This window comes from Balearica regulorum, chromosome 16 (genome assembly GCF_011004875.1).
Source record: "Balearica regulorum gibbericeps isolate bBalReg1 chromosome 16, bBalReg1.pri, whole genome shotgun sequence".
Classification (NCBI taxonomy): Eukaryota; Metazoa; Chordata; class Aves; order Gruiformes; family Gruidae; genus Balearica; species Balearica regulorum.
This window is the reverse complement of record NC_046199.1, coordinates 17,189,381-17,206,564: the sequence shown is the minus strand read 5'-3', so window position 1 is coordinate 17,206,564 and position 17,184 is coordinate 17,189,381. Positions and strand designations below refer to the sequence as shown.

The 17,184-nt window shown below is 49.2% G+C and overlaps 1 protein-coding gene across 1 annotated transcript in view; it reads right to left on the bottom strand.

Annotated features, from left to right (window-relative positions):
- Nucleotides 1-1,355: 1,355 nt before the first annotated feature.
- The window catches only part of B4GALT5 (beta-1,4-galactosyltransferase 5), a 39,976-nt gene continuing 24,147 nt past the window's right edge, over nucleotides 1,356-17,184 (bottom strand). Inside the window, exons 2-9 of the mRNA XM_075768340.1 lie at nucleotides 14,744-14,878; nucleotides 10,240-10,353; nucleotides 9,358-9,482; nucleotides 8,558-8,674; nucleotides 7,519-7,706; nucleotides 7,162-7,284; nucleotides 6,552-6,653; nucleotides 1,356-4,442 (exon numbers count right to left, since the gene is read on the bottom strand). Coding sequence (XP_075624455.1) covers nucleotides 4,295-4,442; nucleotides 6,552-6,653; nucleotides 7,162-7,284; nucleotides 7,519-7,706; nucleotides 8,558-8,674; nucleotides 9,358-9,482; nucleotides 10,240-10,353; nucleotides 14,744-14,878 — 1,052 coding nt within the window. The 3' untranslated portion in view covers nucleotides 1,356-4,294. The remainder of the gene's footprint in view (nucleotides 4,443-6,551; nucleotides 6,654-7,161; nucleotides 7,285-7,518; nucleotides 7,707-8,557; nucleotides 8,675-9,357; nucleotides 9,483-10,239; nucleotides 10,354-14,743; nucleotides 14,879-17,184) is intronic.

Sequence of the window (17,184 nt, the reverse complement as noted above, 5' to 3'; positions counted from 1 at the left end):
GGAGAGAAAACCCTGCCCCAAGCTCCTGCCCAGCCTTTCCACCAGATCCCGAGCAGGGCATCCCCCCGGGTAGTGCCTCCCAGGCAGGCAGGGATGCCCTGCAGCCACATGTGCCCCAGGATGTATGTGGCTCCAGCTCCCAGCCCAGGCCATCCTGGGCAGGTTGATTGTGTCACATGGAAATGAAGGGGTGAATAACTAGGAGGAAACACCCTGTTTTGGTGGTTGGGGATTTTTATACACTCTGCAGGAAAGCTCGAGGATTTTGCAGCACAGAAGGCTGAGCTATTTCCCTGCCTGAGCAGGGAGCACTCTCCCCCGCAGGTGTAGGCTGCACTAGAGGAAAGCCTTGCTCTGCAGCTGCTGTTTGGCAGCAGTGGCTGTGCCAGAGCTGTGCTGCCAAGCCAGCCCACTGCACGGCTCCTCTCTTCAGTGCCCTCCCAGCACAGCTCATGCAAAAGGGGGCTTGCTCCCAGCTCTTCTTTTTTCAGCTGGCCCCAGTGAGGAGCTCCACACACACACACACCTGGAACACAGGCTGGAGGCTTCCCTACCCTTCTTGTTATAGGGGCAACCCCAAATTCCTCCATGTGCATCCATCTCCCCCAGCCCCTGCCAAGCCCAGCTGCAGCAGGGGTGACACAGGCAATGAAATCCTCACAACTGGGGTACCGGTGAAGGGACACAGCCATAGGGATCCTCCCAAACCAAGGCCAGGGACTCCCATCAGCACACAGCCAGGAACGAGATGGGCTCCCACCCTCATTCCTGGAAGTGCAGTGGGAGGTGAGGCCATTGTCCCTGGGCAGCGGCTGGAAGGAGCCTGCCACCCTGCACCGTGGGTGGGAGGAAGGTTCCCAGAAGACGGAGAGCTAAATAAAGGCAAGGCCTGGAACAACCGGGGGCTGCCAGCTACTTTTTCTAGCATGCCTGTACACTGCAGAGCAGGAGAGATATTTTAAAGCTGCTGCAAGGAAGCTCGCCTGTCTGCCTGGGTTTGTTGATGAAAAAAATATAATTACCAACCTTCCCCATCAACATCTCCAAGCCCTGCATCACCTTCAGCCAAGTATCATCCTAAACCCGCCTCCCGCAAGGCAGCCCCTCCATCAGTACAATGCTGAAGCAGATGCTTGGAAGAAAGGCTTTAGCATATAGAGTACTGAGAGCATGGGGAGCATTCTCCCTGAGCTCAGTTCACTTCTGGGCAGCGAGTCTAGCCCAAATGAGAAATACCAAGCCAGCTTTTAGCTTCCTGGGCTCACCCTTCTCCAGTCATCAGGTCTCATAACCACTTACACCTCCAGGCTCACAGATCTCACCTCCTACCAAAAAAAAAAGCAACCACGGCAATCTTTGTTCTTGAATATGTGTTTTTTTACTGAAAAAATCATTCATAAATTAACAAATACAAAAATGTACAAACACATGGGTAAATAAATGTAATGACACAAAGGATTGCTTTGCTGAGAAGTGTGTTTTAAAACACTAGTCTTCAGTGCAAAAATGTCCCCCTGGCACCTCTTAAAAACATAACTGCAAGCTCAAAAGCCATGATGATGGAAAGCTACTTTTTAAAGCCACTTCTGACGGTGAGCTACCCAAAGCTTGTGGCTGTTGCTCAGACAGTACCTCCCTTAGAGAAACAGAGCTTTACAGATAATGAACTGTCAATAAGCAGTTTTGCAAATAAAATCCACATGGCTCATTTAAAAAAAAAAAATCAGCATCAAACAGGACCTGCCCTCCAGTGGGGCTGATCAACAGTGTTGACATGAAGGGGCGAATGAGTGGCCTTGTTGAATTTCAGCTGCCAGAATATGTACAAGTTCTCCCTAATACAAGAATTTTTACACCATAACAGCACATGCGCTTGACAGTATGTTTTTAAAAGTTTACATTTACTATACAGTATTTGACATAGCTGATAAGATTAACAGTGCACATTTTCAGATATTCCACATTTTTGAAAGGGAAAAAAATTCAACGTGATTAGAACAAAGGAACTATGAAGAGGGATGCTGCTGGGGGGGATGGACCCTTTATGTGCCAACCACAGAGTGCATTTCTGAGCAGAGGTAATGGCTTTTTGTTCAACACAAGGTGCGATGGGTGTCAGGTACACATCAAAGGCTGAGGATCCCGACTAAGGTAGTTTAACACCTACTCACACACACATGCATGATTCCTGGGGTAGTGAACTTGGACTAGTTGAAATACATTCCTTGTTTGAAGCACCATTAAACAATGACAGATTTCTAGCAAGGTCTCAAGATGAACATAAAGAGGGGCAGGGTGACATGGGTTCAGCATCTGAAAAGGGTCCATACGAATTAAAAGATTGAGATTCAGAAGCAGAAGTCTTTATTGCTATATGCGCCGTAAAAAGCAAATCCTCACCTCTGCCTATAAATAACCAGGCTGAATCCCCTCAGGAAGCGAGTTTAAAGCACATGTAAGTTCAAAGACTTTAAACCAAAGTTACAAACTCATCAGCGCTTTTCAAGGACAGGCTCGCTGTCCTCTCATACTGGCCGATAAGATCTACACAACAAGAAGTCATGTTTTCTAAACTAACATTTTCTGGATACAAGTTAGGAATGCCCTGGGCAGTCACACCCACAACAGATGTGTATGGGGATCATACGTCCACGGAACCGAGAAAACAATGTAAACCATGAGAAGTTAAGGAAACTGAAGGCAAACAACACAATAAAAAGAAAGTTAAAGCACTTTGGAGGTTAAGTACCCACCATTGTTATGTATAAATACAAATTAAAAAAGCAAACCCCAATGTATTTACTTTTAAGTCAGAGAGGTCCAGTAAAAGTGACTGTGTAGGAGCTGCGTAAGGACTGGATTGGATACCAGTGGGGAGGAGAGCCTGGAAGCCAGCCTGCCCACAGCGGTCGTGGAAAGGAGGGGAAGGCAGATGGGAGAAGGGAGGGGGCGCTCCTGTTTGGATGGGCCATCGGAACAAGCTCTCTGGTTCCCAGTCCTCATGTTTTCATGGGCTTGATTCACATGTCCTTCATTTCTCTCACTAACCTGTCCCACCAGCTGGGCTTGTGCAAGCGCTGCCAGGTGCCAATGGTGATAACGAAGTGAACTATCTCGTTCTGACTTACAGCAGTTTGGTGTGCTGCTAGATTTACACAATAAATACAAAATAAAACAACCTCCCAAACTGTACCATCACCTTAGAGAAGTGACAGCAGGGCGCTGCCAGTCCAGGGCGAGCTCAGGGCAGCGCAGCCAGCTGCCCCGTCCCAAGGACGGCACGTCGGCAAGAGCAGCCAGCCCAGGAGCTGCGCTTCCTGCAGCGGCACGGATGAGAGCTCTTGAACAATCTGCCAAGCTCACACTTGCCATCAGTAGGACAGAGAGCAACAGGCAAGGGATTTTATTCTGAATGGCTTTTGGATTCATTTGTAGATCATGTTGCAAAAGTGACAGAAAGGGGAGGTTTTCCATAAGTATTCCCATTTCCTTGCTCTCTCTGGAAGAAGCCACCCCTGTGGTTTCTGGAATGAGCAATGACACAGCTGTATTTCTCATCCACTACACTGGAAAGTTTAGGGCCCTGTCCCACAAACATTCCTGCATATGCACAGCTTAAATCATGCAAGCAGTCTCACTGGCTTAAAAGGGAACGCTTTGCACAAGTACAGTGATGCACACACAAGTGTTTACAGAATTCAGGACTAGAATGAGTGACCATAGGTAAACCTCTAGCTTGGATTTGAGCCATAGGAGAAAAATTAAAAGGGGCAATTTACACAGCATATTTACACTTACACTTCTTTAAGAAGCGATTCTGTTGTATACACTTCAAGCAGGTCATTTTAAAAACCGCACAGAGATAGAAGAATGGTATCAGAAGTCGTTTGATCTCCCACCAGGGCAGCCGCCGACCAAATAGCTCCCGATGTTCGCCATCGAGAAGCCAGAGTCCCTCAGCCGAGCCAGTTCCTGGACGAGAAAGCGTGTCTGAGGCGAGTCCCGGTGCTGGAGATTGCTGGAGGAGGAATGTGGAGACAAGAGCAGCAGGTTGAATCGTCCTGAAACCCAGAAAGCAAGTGGCAGAAAAAAGAAAGACTGCTGAGCTTGCTGCACGAATATTGGGCTGGATTGGTACAGCTAGGGCAATTTGTGCGTGCACTTTCAGCCTTATTCTCCAAAATACTGTGATCCTTCATTAGACAAAGTGTTGCTTGTCCTCGATAACCCTTGGAAAAGAAAGTCTAGCATGGTGCTTTCTTGGTGAAGGGCAGAGTAAAGTTATTTTCTCCTCTTAATATTCGGTCACCAGAGCCAGCTCTGGTGTCAGGTTAACAGTGATGTTCTTATACAAGGCGTCATACGTGACGTTTGGAAAGTAGTTCAAGTTATTGAGGCCATCCAGGGCTTGCCTTTCTTTTGACTTCCTCAGCAAGGCATACCTGTGCAATGAGAACCAAAGGCCAGAGTCACTTCTACATATCCCACAGAGCTCTGTAAAGTCCTCCCAACACTACTAAAACACCCTTAAACAGCTAGTCCCAGCAGCAGCTACAAAACAATGAATTTCTGAGCCCTTAATAAAGATACCCATCACATTTTCTATACTGGTAAACATCAAACTTTAGAAAATTACAGTTCATCACTTGATGAAGAGCAAAATGCTCTGTGCAAGCACTCAGCTGTCAAAACAACCTGTAACTCCTGCCTGAAGCCTGCGGGTCCAATTCCCAGGAGTGGGCTGAGCTTGGGGGGGTCCTGTCAAGCCCTCACAAGCCAAAACATCCTGGAGAAAAGCAGCTGAAGGATGATGTAGTCCTTTCCATTTTTAAGAAACTGGACCACAAACAAGAGCAGAACTAATGGTTTTAGTCCAAGAGATGGGAGACAAGGAAGTAAAACTAGAAGAGTGATGGTTTCGGGAAGGAAGCTGCAGCTGGTGCACAAAACTAGCCTCAACCAAATTTAGGGGGAGCATGAGGAGATAAGGGCTAAGAGTGGGACAGAAAAAATAAAATAAGCTGAAACAGCTCAGCAGGACAGAACACTGTCTGCTCCACAGTGCTGGGGGTCCAGCAGCACCAAGGCAAATAGGAACTGGGGCTGAGACCAGGGGACAGAAAAAGCACCAGGGAAGGGATGTGCTGGGAGGAAGATGCCAGGTGAGAGCAAAGAGGGAAGTGCCAAAACTGGCTTCAAAGAGGTCATAGCATCAGGACATGGACAGGACACTTAGTGTCTTGACGAATCCTTTCCTTCTCCATAGCGAGGTGCTGGGTCCCCTGCTTGGGTGGGAGAAGCAGCAGGGCTTTTATATGGCAGTGGTTAGTACTTGCCTGTGGGTAAGTGCAGAGCAGAGGTAAGCAGAGATTTCAGAGGCAGGACACTGAGGATATCTACTGCTAAGCCTCACCTAGGCTGGGCACTGGGCTCCAGACACAGCAGCAGATGCAGGAGCACTCAAGCGCACAGGTATCAGCCTCACCTGGGCAAACCACTGCCTTGCCCATCTTCATGACAGTTCCCCCCTCCTGCAGCACTGACCCACAACTCCAGCTGACATTGAACTAGGGCTCCTGGCTGGGGCCAGGAGACCAGGGACCCATTAGGAGCAAGAGCTCAATCCCACTGCACTCTCAGCCTTCCATGCTTCAGGGATTTGACTAAGTATGGCTTTGTAAGCCAAAACAGACTTCTCTTTTTCAAGAGTGAAACGAGAGAAGCATCTCTTACCAACTGCATTCTGACAGAGAAATGAAAACTAGGGCTACAGATGATATAACCTCAAATGCCAAGTCTCCCAAAAACGACCAGCAGATAGCTCAAATGGTGTCTGCGGCATAAACCCTCCTTGCTGCCCCTTCTGCCAGCAGCAGCCAGGAGCCCCTCTGCAGAGCAGAGCTAGCACTGTCCAGCAGATTGTCACCTATGAGTGTTAATTCCTGCAGTTGTTAGAAAAAATTATTTCTTCAGTTTTCTGTTGCATAGCTTTCAGAAGACTCAAATTCCACCAAGGTCCCCTGGCAAAAGCAGCCATTCAACCAACCCTCGTACTTCCCAAAACAACCCTGGGTCCTGGACAAAGGGGCTGGAGCCCTCCTGGAAAGCACCAGGGAGAATTCAGCTTTTTGAGGAAAAAAAAGACAAAATGTTTATGCCTCACTTGTGCTCCTTACATACAGGGGACAGTTACTGCTCCTGATGGATGTCCAAAGTCTCACAAGAGAGCAAACCCTGAATTAGGGGCTCTGTACACCCAGCCCGGTCTGGGGCCAAGAGGCAGAAACAGAAGAAAGAGATGAGTTGCTCCATCTCAGTGCTGTGGTGGAAGTATGCTGGAGCTGCTGCCTTCTCACCATTTGCATACACCATCATTGGATGAAACCAGTGCGACTATCATCCTCTGACTCAAAACTAGGTTCATCTCCTACAGTTAGTTTCCTTCATGAGTTAAGGGTGTATTACCCTCAAACAGCTGCAGGGAGCCTTGTGCACAGTACAGAGACTTTGTGAAAGGCTTTTGGATCTTTAAAAAAAAAAAAAGGACTTGCCTTCCTAGGAACTGCACTTCTCCCCGATGGTGGTGGGGAATTGATTTGTATTTCCCTGTGTCTCCTTCTGGTCGAGTCACCGAGTAGCCTGCATACTGCACTCTGTGTTAGAAGGAGGGAAAACAAAACAAACAAAAAAATAAAAATCAATTGTTGCATTTGCTGTGCCATCAGCACTTGCCAGGGCTGTGGAGTTAGTGTGCTTGGGGCTCCAACAGCAGCTTTGCCTCTCCACCCAGCACGTAAGCTATGCAAACCTCCCCAGTCCAGCCTAGGCTCCAGGCAAATCACATAGCACCTCAAGTCTTCAGCTCAGCCTGGATCAGTTCAACTGCAGCAGCATGGGATATTGCACACAGAGCCAGTAATTTCCCAATCAACCCTTCTGTTTGCCTCCAACCTACCACCTGCACAGGCTGGAGCAGCCCCCTTTCCCACCAAGCCACCACAGCCAGGCTGGCTCTTCCCCAGCCCGGGTGAAGTGGGCACAGCAAGCTCAGCAATGGCTGCAGAGGTGACAACGCTTTCCCCTGCGGTATGTGCAGAGCTTGGCTCGCAGAACCATCATCAGAAGCGGAGTTCAGGGACACCAGCTGAGCCAAGCCCATACCTGTTCCAGAGGTCATCGTCTTCACCACCCCAGCCCCAGAAGGCATTAGGGAAACCATTGATCTTCTGAAACTGCTCAACAGTCAGGCCACTCACCCCACCAAAGAACTCGTTGTAAGGGAGCCTAAATAGGAGAGAAGAAGTTAGGGCAGAGCCTTACAGCACTGCAGCTCTCCCGCCGGTGATGGGGAAAGCCTGAGCTGTGAGGATGCTTTCCTCTATTCCCCTCTCATGTTCACTTCGCACAAAGCCCAAGAAGCAAATTGAGATTCATCTTCTGCCTTTAAAAAAAAAAAAAAAATAATCTAACACTGGCTCCTTAGCTATTATGGTAGTGGGGAAAAAGAACGGTGCTTACAGATACATGTACTTATCCAGCTTGGCTGCAAAGTGCCTCGGCATCTGTCCACACCCATAATAGTTACGGTCATTTTCTGGTATGTGGTCCACATCGTGAAAGATGAGACAATCCCAGTCCAAGTCCTTCATTGCTTCCCGAAAGCCAACATTGAAGAGCATGGCACGGTTAAAGGGTTGGTTTCCAGCCTAGGGGAGAGAGAGTTCCTTTTCAGGGGGAGCCCCGTGCAGTTCACACTCTGCATGTGCATTCTCAGTCTTGTCTAGAAAACTGCAGAGGGCAACCTGCTCCTAAATCAGTTGCGCAAAAGGAAATGATGTATTGGAACAGACAGACTAGTGAGATCAACCAAGACTTAAATATTCAATTTACTGTGCAGGAGCAAAAATAAAGATGCTAAAGTCTTTTACTCCGACACCTAAAAAAACAAACACAATTTTGATCAATCTTTTTAGGACAGAGCTAAATATGGAGGTACATTTACTGGCCAGATGAAGCTAGGTAGCTTAAGTGACAGGTTCATGTACATATCAAATGACAGTCTTTGTTTTACAGTCATGAAAGTCTTCCAGATACTGCCCAGACAAGAAATGTGTAACTCTGGTCAGGCCATGCCTGTGTCTGGGGGATGCTCCCTGCAACTACTACAGATACATACAAAAATAATGCAGCATTACTTAAACTGCAAATATCTGGTTCAAAGTTGTCTTTTTTTTTTTTTTTTTTTAACATCTCCTCCAATACAAGATTTAGGAAAAAAACCAAAAACCCCGAAACACCTTGAATCTCTATTTTTTAGTTAAAACCAGACTTTTTGGACACACCTCTCAGCTGTGCCACTCTTCAGCAGAATGGGACAACTTAAACATTGCAACATGAACCCCAAACCTTTAAATGATGTGATCTGGCAGGTAAATGCCCCAGGACACAGTGCAGAGCTACACTTGCAGCCTTATCTGAAGCTCCTGCAGACGCATTTCTAGCACAGCACTTTGGTGCCCCAGAGGCTGCCACCCCGACCACCCCAGAGCTCACTCACTTGTTCTACAACGTAAAAGGCGAACTGTAAACGTTGCCGCTGCAGCATGGGAATAAGGTGTCTGAAGAGAACGGGAAGATGCTCGTATCGATTGCGGAACGGGATCAGGATCGCCACCTGATGGGGAGATGACACAGCTCTTACTGTACTGAACCAGTGGCTTCTGTCACTGACCGACCCCTTGGCTGGGGAGCAGGACTAGCTGGTGTTACAGGAGAGGGAGCAGCACTAAACACAGTGTCTTGGCTCTCCCATGTAGGACTGGAACAGCTTTTCTACCGCCACAGCACAGCTTTCCTATTCAGTTTTTGCAGTATTGTTTCCTTGAGGAAATTCAACGTAACCTTGAGTGGGAGGGAGACCCACAGCACCCCACCCACTGCCTCTGCCCAGTGCTGGGGACAGCAGGAGTGGGGCCAGGACCTGCCACCACACTGCCCAAAGCCACCTCCCTCCAGGGATGGGAGTCCCCAGCAGTGTGACCGTGCCTCTCTGGGTCACATCCTACCCCAGACAGGGTGGTGGGTGGAGCAGGAGGCTCGGCAGCGTGGAAGCAGGCAGGCAAGCTCCCTGCCCAACTCCTTAGTAGTCCATGCAGAAACTCAAAGCTGACTCATGCATCACTAAAGCAGCCCTTGAGTTCAGCATTGCCCCACCCAGGCACTGCAGCCCCACACTTCAGAGATCCTTATATTCATTACTCTGGAGCTTTAGCACATCAGAGACATTCCCATTATTGCCTTCCCACCACCCACCCAGGACCCTCTGCACTCAGCAGGGACACAGGGCTCCCCAGCTACCTTCCAGCGAGGCAGGCAGTCACTCGGCTTCCAGTGGCCTCCCAGCCTGATGGAAGAGTCTTTTGAGAAGAACTGGTGGACATCCTCCATCGTGATCTCGCTCATATTTACATCGATGGGGCCCTCTGCAGAGACAGCAGGGAGAAGCAGAGGAGGGGGTCAGGAATGGCAGTGGTCCTGGGGCAGCTCGGTGCCTGCTTGGCGCAGTGCTCTGCTGCATCCCTGCCCACTGTCCCCAGCACTGAAGGCAGACAGCCTCTTCTTTTCCCCAAGCACCAACAAAAAATTATTAGATGCTGCTGCCATGACTCATAACACCTCCATCTCCTCGGCAGGTGAGCTCTGTTCAACCTTCGTGGTCACTGCTGGATGCAGCTCTCAGAGACCTGCAGTGGCCAGGGCACCCCCTTACTCCTCCACACAGGTTTTCAGCACACACAGACCCCTCCCTTGCAGGGGGTCCAGCCTGTCTCCTGCACCAGCCCCTGCCCAGCACAGCTGCACCCAGCACAGCTTGGGGCTAGGACCAGCAGCACTGCCAAGGGGCAAGGGAGCCACCCCACTGCCACTGCCTCTGGAAAAGGGCTGGCTGAGCCTTTTCACCAGCTCCTAGTGCACAATTCCTCTTTTGTTTGTGTTTGCCAAGTGATGGGCTCCTGCTTTGGCAGGAAGACATGCCTCCGACATAGCAGGGATTAATTTGTGTGAGTGGGTAAACAATGATTTCGCAGGAGGGGACTGGGCTCCAAACAGCACTCCCATTTATCCCCAGCTGCCTGACGAGGAGAGGTGCAACACCAGTGAGCCAGGGAATGCCACAATGCACCCTCCAAAGCCACAGGGAGCAGGAGAGGGGCACAGGACCACCAGGGTACTACTCACTCATAGAAGGGAGCCTCTCAGGACAGGTGTGGTTGGGGAAGTAGGTAAAGTCTTCAGGAAGAAATGTTGTGGCTTGCAGAAAGGTGTCATTGTGGTTCAGATCAAGAGGATAATCTGTGGAATGGAAGAAAAAAAAAAGATAAAAGTTTACACTTGAGCGACTAGTCTTTGTTATATCCAGCCACCTCCCTGTGCCACTGTGAGCAGACTCCAAAGCCACCCATAGCTGAGGATGTCCCTATCAGCATGAGGGTGTCCCCATGTGGCATGAGCTCTAGACTTGCAATCCAGCTGGGTACTCATCCCCATCCTGGGGCAGGTGGCTGCCTTAGACAACGCCACACCAAAGAAACCTTCGCATTTTCTGGCCAAAGGAAGAATTTTGAGTGTCACCTTTAGGTATCACAAACAGCTCAAAGCAAAGGAGCACATGGCACTTGGAAGGAAAAGCTACTTAGCACCTTATCCCTAAGGACCACACACAGCAGGAGGGGACACGCTCCTCCAGTGGGTCCTTTTCTAATGGGCTCAGAGAGGAAAGTCCCCAGACAGGTCCCAATGCCAACAAGGACTGTCATTGCAGCAGTCTGCACAGGGAAATCCTGCCTTGCATCCTCCTCAAAGGATCAATAAAAACTATCACATTACACACAGCCTTTCCTCTGGTTTGCATAGTGCAAGAGGAGAGGAGCCTCCATGCCCCAGCAGACACAGCAGTGCCCAGCATGACACATTTCTCCAGCCCCCCCATTCCTCTGCATCTTTTTACCTCCTGGGCAAAACCCCTCCAGCCTGTTATACCTGTAGATGTTTTAAGGAGATTTTACATAACCATGAATTTCTGCTTTCTACAGTAAAGTGACCAGCTTTACATAAGGCATCTTTAGCCATGCATGACCTTTATTTTAGGCACTAGAGAAAGTTCCCTGCCTGTAGCAAGGCATCAGCTGCTACAGGAGGATGCTGCCTCTCCACTTTCTCCAATATCAGACGCTTAGTGGAGGGTTGGCCTTTTGGTCCCACAGCACCCAGGGCACCAGCACCAACCTTACAACCCACAGAGGTCCTGGAAAGCGGCCGTTTAGGGCTGAGTCACCTAGTCCCATCACAGGCAGCCCCCAGACCTACCAGGACAAGGTGGTCTCATCCCTTCCAATTACCTTACCATGCATAGGCATTCCTGCAGCAGCCAGCTGCACATCGTGGGGCTGACATTCACCATGCTGACTCAAAGCAAGAGCAGCCCTGGTTTCTCATGAGCACGGTACAAAACAGCTGGTGTTCAGGCACCCAGACACAAAACTGTCCCGCCCACCACCTCCCAAGAGCTGTCCAAGAAGCTCTGCAAAGCCTTGGACACAAGGGTTGCAAATGACCCATCAAAATCAATTTACAGTAAGTAGCCAGATTTATAAGTTATTTTATTGAACCCAGTGTAAAATTCAGATTTTTTTTAAAGCAGCAGCCATAACCTTTCAAATTAAGCATACATTTAGTTTCAAGAACATATTGATAGCAAAAAGGTTTCACACATTTATCCTGAGAGCAATTTAATAAACCCAGAATTGCAGTGTAGTGAAGTGAATGAATTGGCTAAGATTAAGAGTTAAGAATCTAAGTCATATTTAAGAATAGGGACAGTTAAGTAATTGCATAAGCACAGTATATTCTCCATAGCAGAAAGGCTGCTTCTAATAACTACATTAATGATATATCAAGAAAGAAACAATCTAGGGACAATTTAATCTTTTAAAACAAAGCAGGGAGGGTTGCCTTTACCTGCAAGGTCAAAATCTTTCACTTAAATCAATTGGGACAAGTCATTGCTGGCCTGACATTTCAGCTTGCTTTACTGTCCTAGTACCTACCATAACATCATTAATACCATTTATCCACTCAAATAAGTAGTGCCCAAACTATCTCATACTCACGATGGACTTGTAAACAGAACCTAAGGGCTTTTCAAGTGTGATAAATATTATTTTGGATGCTTGATACTGCTTTAAATTTTAATAACTGAATTCCCATTAAAATCCTATCACCAGAGGATGCTCTCAATACTTAGTCCAGTTGACAACGCACGGTGAAACTCAACCCCCTCTTTCTTTGCACAAAGGGTTGCCTTTTTTTGCTTGCGGAAGCACAGAAGGGACCCCTCTCATCTCACCAAACTGGAAACTTAGTATTGTATCTCTTAGCAAATGGTGAAAAAGTTATAAATTACTTCCTCATTAATACAAGAAGAAAAAAAGCTAACGGTAAAGAATAAATGCAGATGGATGGGGACAAGCACATGCTTGCAGCAGACCACTCTGTGCTTGGTCACCTTGCCATTCAGGGTGGGATATTGCATTTTGAAGGAACATGCCCAGAAATTAAAGCCCCAGGTCCTAGGAGGACACACACATGCACAAGACAAGCACTGCACAAAGAACTGCTCCCTCCTAGTCCCTTGCTGGGACACATGTAATGAGCGGGAGAGGTTGCAGCTCCTAAAGCATCAGCAGCCTCCTACTTCACAGTGCTCCCATGTGGCTGCAGCAGGGACAACCATAGAGAGGCACAGGATCTTCTACTGCCCAAATTGGTCTGAAATCTGTGCCAGCTCACCCCTGGCAGCAGCATCCCTACTCCTGCTCTGCACACCTCTCCCAGGAAGAGGTAAGGGGATGCAGGTATGTGCAGGGATGTGACACCCGCTGCTGCTTGCGGGGTAGGGTGGGGGCAGGAGAGCCCAGGAGCAGCTCCCAGCAGCTCTGAGTCACAACTGGAACGGTCAAGGCCTTTAGTAGGTACCTCCCTGCAGCTACACCAGGCAGATTTGCTTACCCAGCTATCACATTGCTGCACTGCCTGCAGCGGCACTGGGAGGATGCACTAACCAGGCAGTGCCACCCATTCAGATCCTATGGAGGCAACTAAAAACAGAGGCAAGGAGGGAAGATACTGATGCTGGTGTTAATATAATCCTTGTGACCACAGCAACACGTGCCTTCCAGATGTCACTGCCATCCATCATGCATCTGCTTTGACCTGCCTGCCAGGGAAGGTTGCCCAAGGACAGTGCCTAGTGCTTCTGTATGTTAAAAGCATCCTCGTGGCCAGAGCTCTTGGGGCAGGAGTACCACCAGCCCATGCTTGTGGAGCTGGGATGGATATGAGGCCCAAGTAAAGCCAGTTATTTCAGTACTAGCAGTACCAATACTGCTGATGCTAACGTGGTAACCATTTCCCTGTCTGCTGCAGGCAGCAGGAGCACACAGCAGATTTTTGGAGGACTGGGAGCCCTAAGGGCCAGGACAGCAGTGGGATGGATGCTGTCATCACCACAAGCAGCAGCAGTGGAGCATCTAACCCTCCTCCCCTCAGGGGATCAGCTACTTCCTCACCCTGTGTCTGCTTTACATGATGTTTCCAGCCTTAAAAATAGCCCAGGCTGGCAGCCCCAGAGGGCTTCAGCAGGGAGAGGAGGCGACCTGGAGCGTCGATCTCGTGCACAAGTGATAATTCCTCTTCCATGCCCATTGCCAGTCAGAGTACAGCTGAATTGACAGCCGCACCACTCACTCCTCAGTGAGCTGGGCAGCAAGGACACAGCTTGTATTTTTTATTAATAAGGAAATAATCTTGCCTCGTAAAACTTTATCAGTCTCTGCTGGTGAACCCCTGCAACAGAGGAGCTGAGCTCCATGGCACCACCGCAGCCAACTGCATCGGCATGAGGCACTGGTGACATATCAGCAGGCAAGGTACATGCTCACTGTCACACCAGCCCAAAGGCAATGCCTCACCCTGGCTTACACACAGCCACGTGCATTTAAGCTTTGCTGTACTATATTTACACCAAAACTTGTAACCCTGTTATCACAGCTTTATATTACGGATGATGAACAGGCTGGAAGCAGCAGCCTGTGACTCCACTCCCTGCATTCTGCCCAAAGTTCAATATATCATTTGTGGCAGATCTCCAGCCAAGTCATCTCAGTTCATCCTTGCATGGGAAGAGTGAGGCTTATGAGCACAGGCTCCTCCACGTGCACAGAGCCAAGGCTCTGCGCACGCGTGAGCCTGGGAAGTTATTTTTTAAATATGAAACCTGATCCTTGCACTGAATTTGAAAGTGTTTACCCTCAGACTGGTTGAAGCTAACAAGTTAAATTCCTGGAAAGCAAAGAGGTTTTTGGCTCAACATCCCATCGTTTGAGACCTTTCAAGATTTTCACTCCTTATACAAGTTAGAAGAACTAGAATTTTTTTAATATATATATAAAAATATAATTTTTATATATGTAGTGTGTATATATACAGTAATTCTATAGGTAGTACATAATTTTATGTTATATATTATATATATAAAAAAATAAAAACAGAAGCCAATTAATCAAAGTTCCCATCCTGCATTTACCAGCATAAATTAATTCCTTCAAGTGAGGGTGGTTCAGGTCAACTCGATTTCCAATGGAAATGGAATCTTTGATCAAAATGACAATTATTCAAGAAATACCTGAGTCATTCATGCTGCTGTTCCTCTTGGCATAGGCACTGCGGACCACCTGCTCGTACACCTGAGCTCCTATTGTTCGCATGTTTTCACGGATCATGATGCCTTGGGCTTGCATCATGAAGAGGTAGGTGTTCACTGCAAGGGAGGGAGGGGAAAAAAAAAAAAAGAAAGGAGTATTTCCATGAGCATCAGCTTTCGTAGGAAAGAAATAAGACTCTTTTGGAATCATTCCCAGCCTTCTGATTGGTTTCAGCTCCCTCCTGCTAGGAGGATCCCTGTGTTGCACGTGCCTCAGTCTCCCGACAGGAGCTGAGAAGGGCACAAGAGTTGGGAAGCGGAGACGTAACCTCCTTTCCAAACCTTGGTTTGGAAACTGTGGTGGGTTGACCCTGGCTGAGGGCCAGGTGCCCACCAGAGCCGCTCTATCACTCCCCTCTTTCATTAGACAGGGGAGAAAAGGTACAACGAAAAAAAACTTATGGGTCGAGATAAGGACAGGGAGAGATCATTCTCTATCATCATGAGCAAAACAGACCAAACTTAGAGAGGGAATTCATCTTATTTATTATTAAGCAAAACAGTAGAGGAATGAGAAATAAAACCAAATCTTAAAAACACCTCCCCCCACCCCTCCCATCTTCCCGGGCTCAACTTCACTCCCGGCTTCAACCTCCGCCCCCCCCAGCGGCACAGGGGGACGGGGAGTGGGGGTTATGGTCAGTTCATCACGCGGTGTTTCTGCCGCTTCTTCATCCTCAGGGGGAGGACTCATTGTTCCCCCACTCCAGCGTGGGGTCCCTCTCACGGGAGACAGTCCTTCGCGGCCTTCTCCAACATGAGTCTCCTCCACGGGGTGCAGACCTTCAGGAGCAGACTGCTCCAGCGTGGGTCCCCCACGGGGTCACAAGTCCTGTCAGTAAAACCTGCTCTGGCGTGGGCTCCTCTCTCCATGGATCCACAGGTCCTGCCAGGAGCTTGCTCCAGCTTGGGCTTCCCACGGGGTCACAGCCTCCTTCAGGTGTCTCCACCTGCTCCGGCGTGGGGTCCTCCACGGGCTGCAGGTGGAATCTCTACACCCCCTCATCCTCCCTCCATGGGCTGCAGGGGGACAGCCTGCTTCACCATGGTCTTCACCACGGGCTGCAGGGGGATCTTGCTCCGGCACCTGGAGCACCTCCTGCCCCTCCTTCTGCACTGACCTTGGTGTCTGCAGATGTTCTTACATCTTCTCACTCCTCTCTCTGGCTGCAAAAGCGCGCTCTCACTGTTTTTTCTCTTTCTTAACTATGTTCTCACAGAGGCGCTGATTGGCTTGGCCTTGGCCAGCGGCGGGTCCGTCTTGGAGCCGGCTGGCATTGGCTCTGTCAGACACAGGGGAAGCTTCTAGCAGCTTCTCACAGAAGCCACCCCTGTAGCCCCCCCGCTACTAAAACCTTGCCACGCAAAACCAACACAGAAGCCCAGCTGGTTAATAAGGGGAATGTACCCAGCTAGATCTGACAATGTAATGCAGCACTGCAGCTTAAACAACAGTACTTTTTGCTGCCTAAGTAGGGAGGTTTAATTAGGAAATATCATTATAACAGGAAACTAAGCCACATGCCTGGAAAAGCGCATTCATTCCTAAACTGCAGCACCAAGGGCTGACACTTGCTTGGCAGAGGTACCTCAATGGGCACCACAAAAAACATCCCACTGCCAGGCTCTGAGCCCTCCAGCAATCCATACATCCTAGAGCAGGCAGCATTTTGCAGCACAAGCCCCCTGGGTCTCCAGGGCCAGCCTCCCAGCCAGGTTTCTTCCCCCTCTCCTTTCCAGCTGACCCTGTGCCCTGGCACCGCTCAGGCAGCGCCTGCTTAGCCTTCAGTTTAAGCTGACGCCCAGCACTGGCAGACACAGGTCCCAAAGCAAACAGCAAAAGTACAGCCCTGTGTCACCAGCAGTGTCTGCAGGGACGTGCACGCCACAGCACCCCTCACCAGCACTGCAGTGCCAGCCATGGCTCCCCTGCAGAAAAGTTTTAGGCTTAAGAATGAAGGGAGGAAGAGGGGGGGGGGTCAGATCTTGATTTGAAAATAGGGAGGAAGGGATACCCAGAAGGCCAATTCTGTACTAGCAATTAAAAAAACCAGGTCAAAAGAGACTCCAGGAGGGATGCAGAGGGCACCAGGCCAAGGAAACAACAGAGACCAGAGGCCCTACGCAGAGGGGAGCATGATGAAATGTCACCAGGAAACATCCCTAATAGATCATTTTCTACAACAGGCGTATCGCAAGCTGTAATAGCCTGAAACTGGCGGCTGCCAGCGCAAGGAAGGTACAGTCACTGCTGGAGTCACCAGCAGCACAGATTAGATAGGGCACCCCAGAGGCAGCACCGCTATTGGAGAGCAAGGGCCCCCCCAAACACTGCACACCAGTACACACACTGACACGCTGCC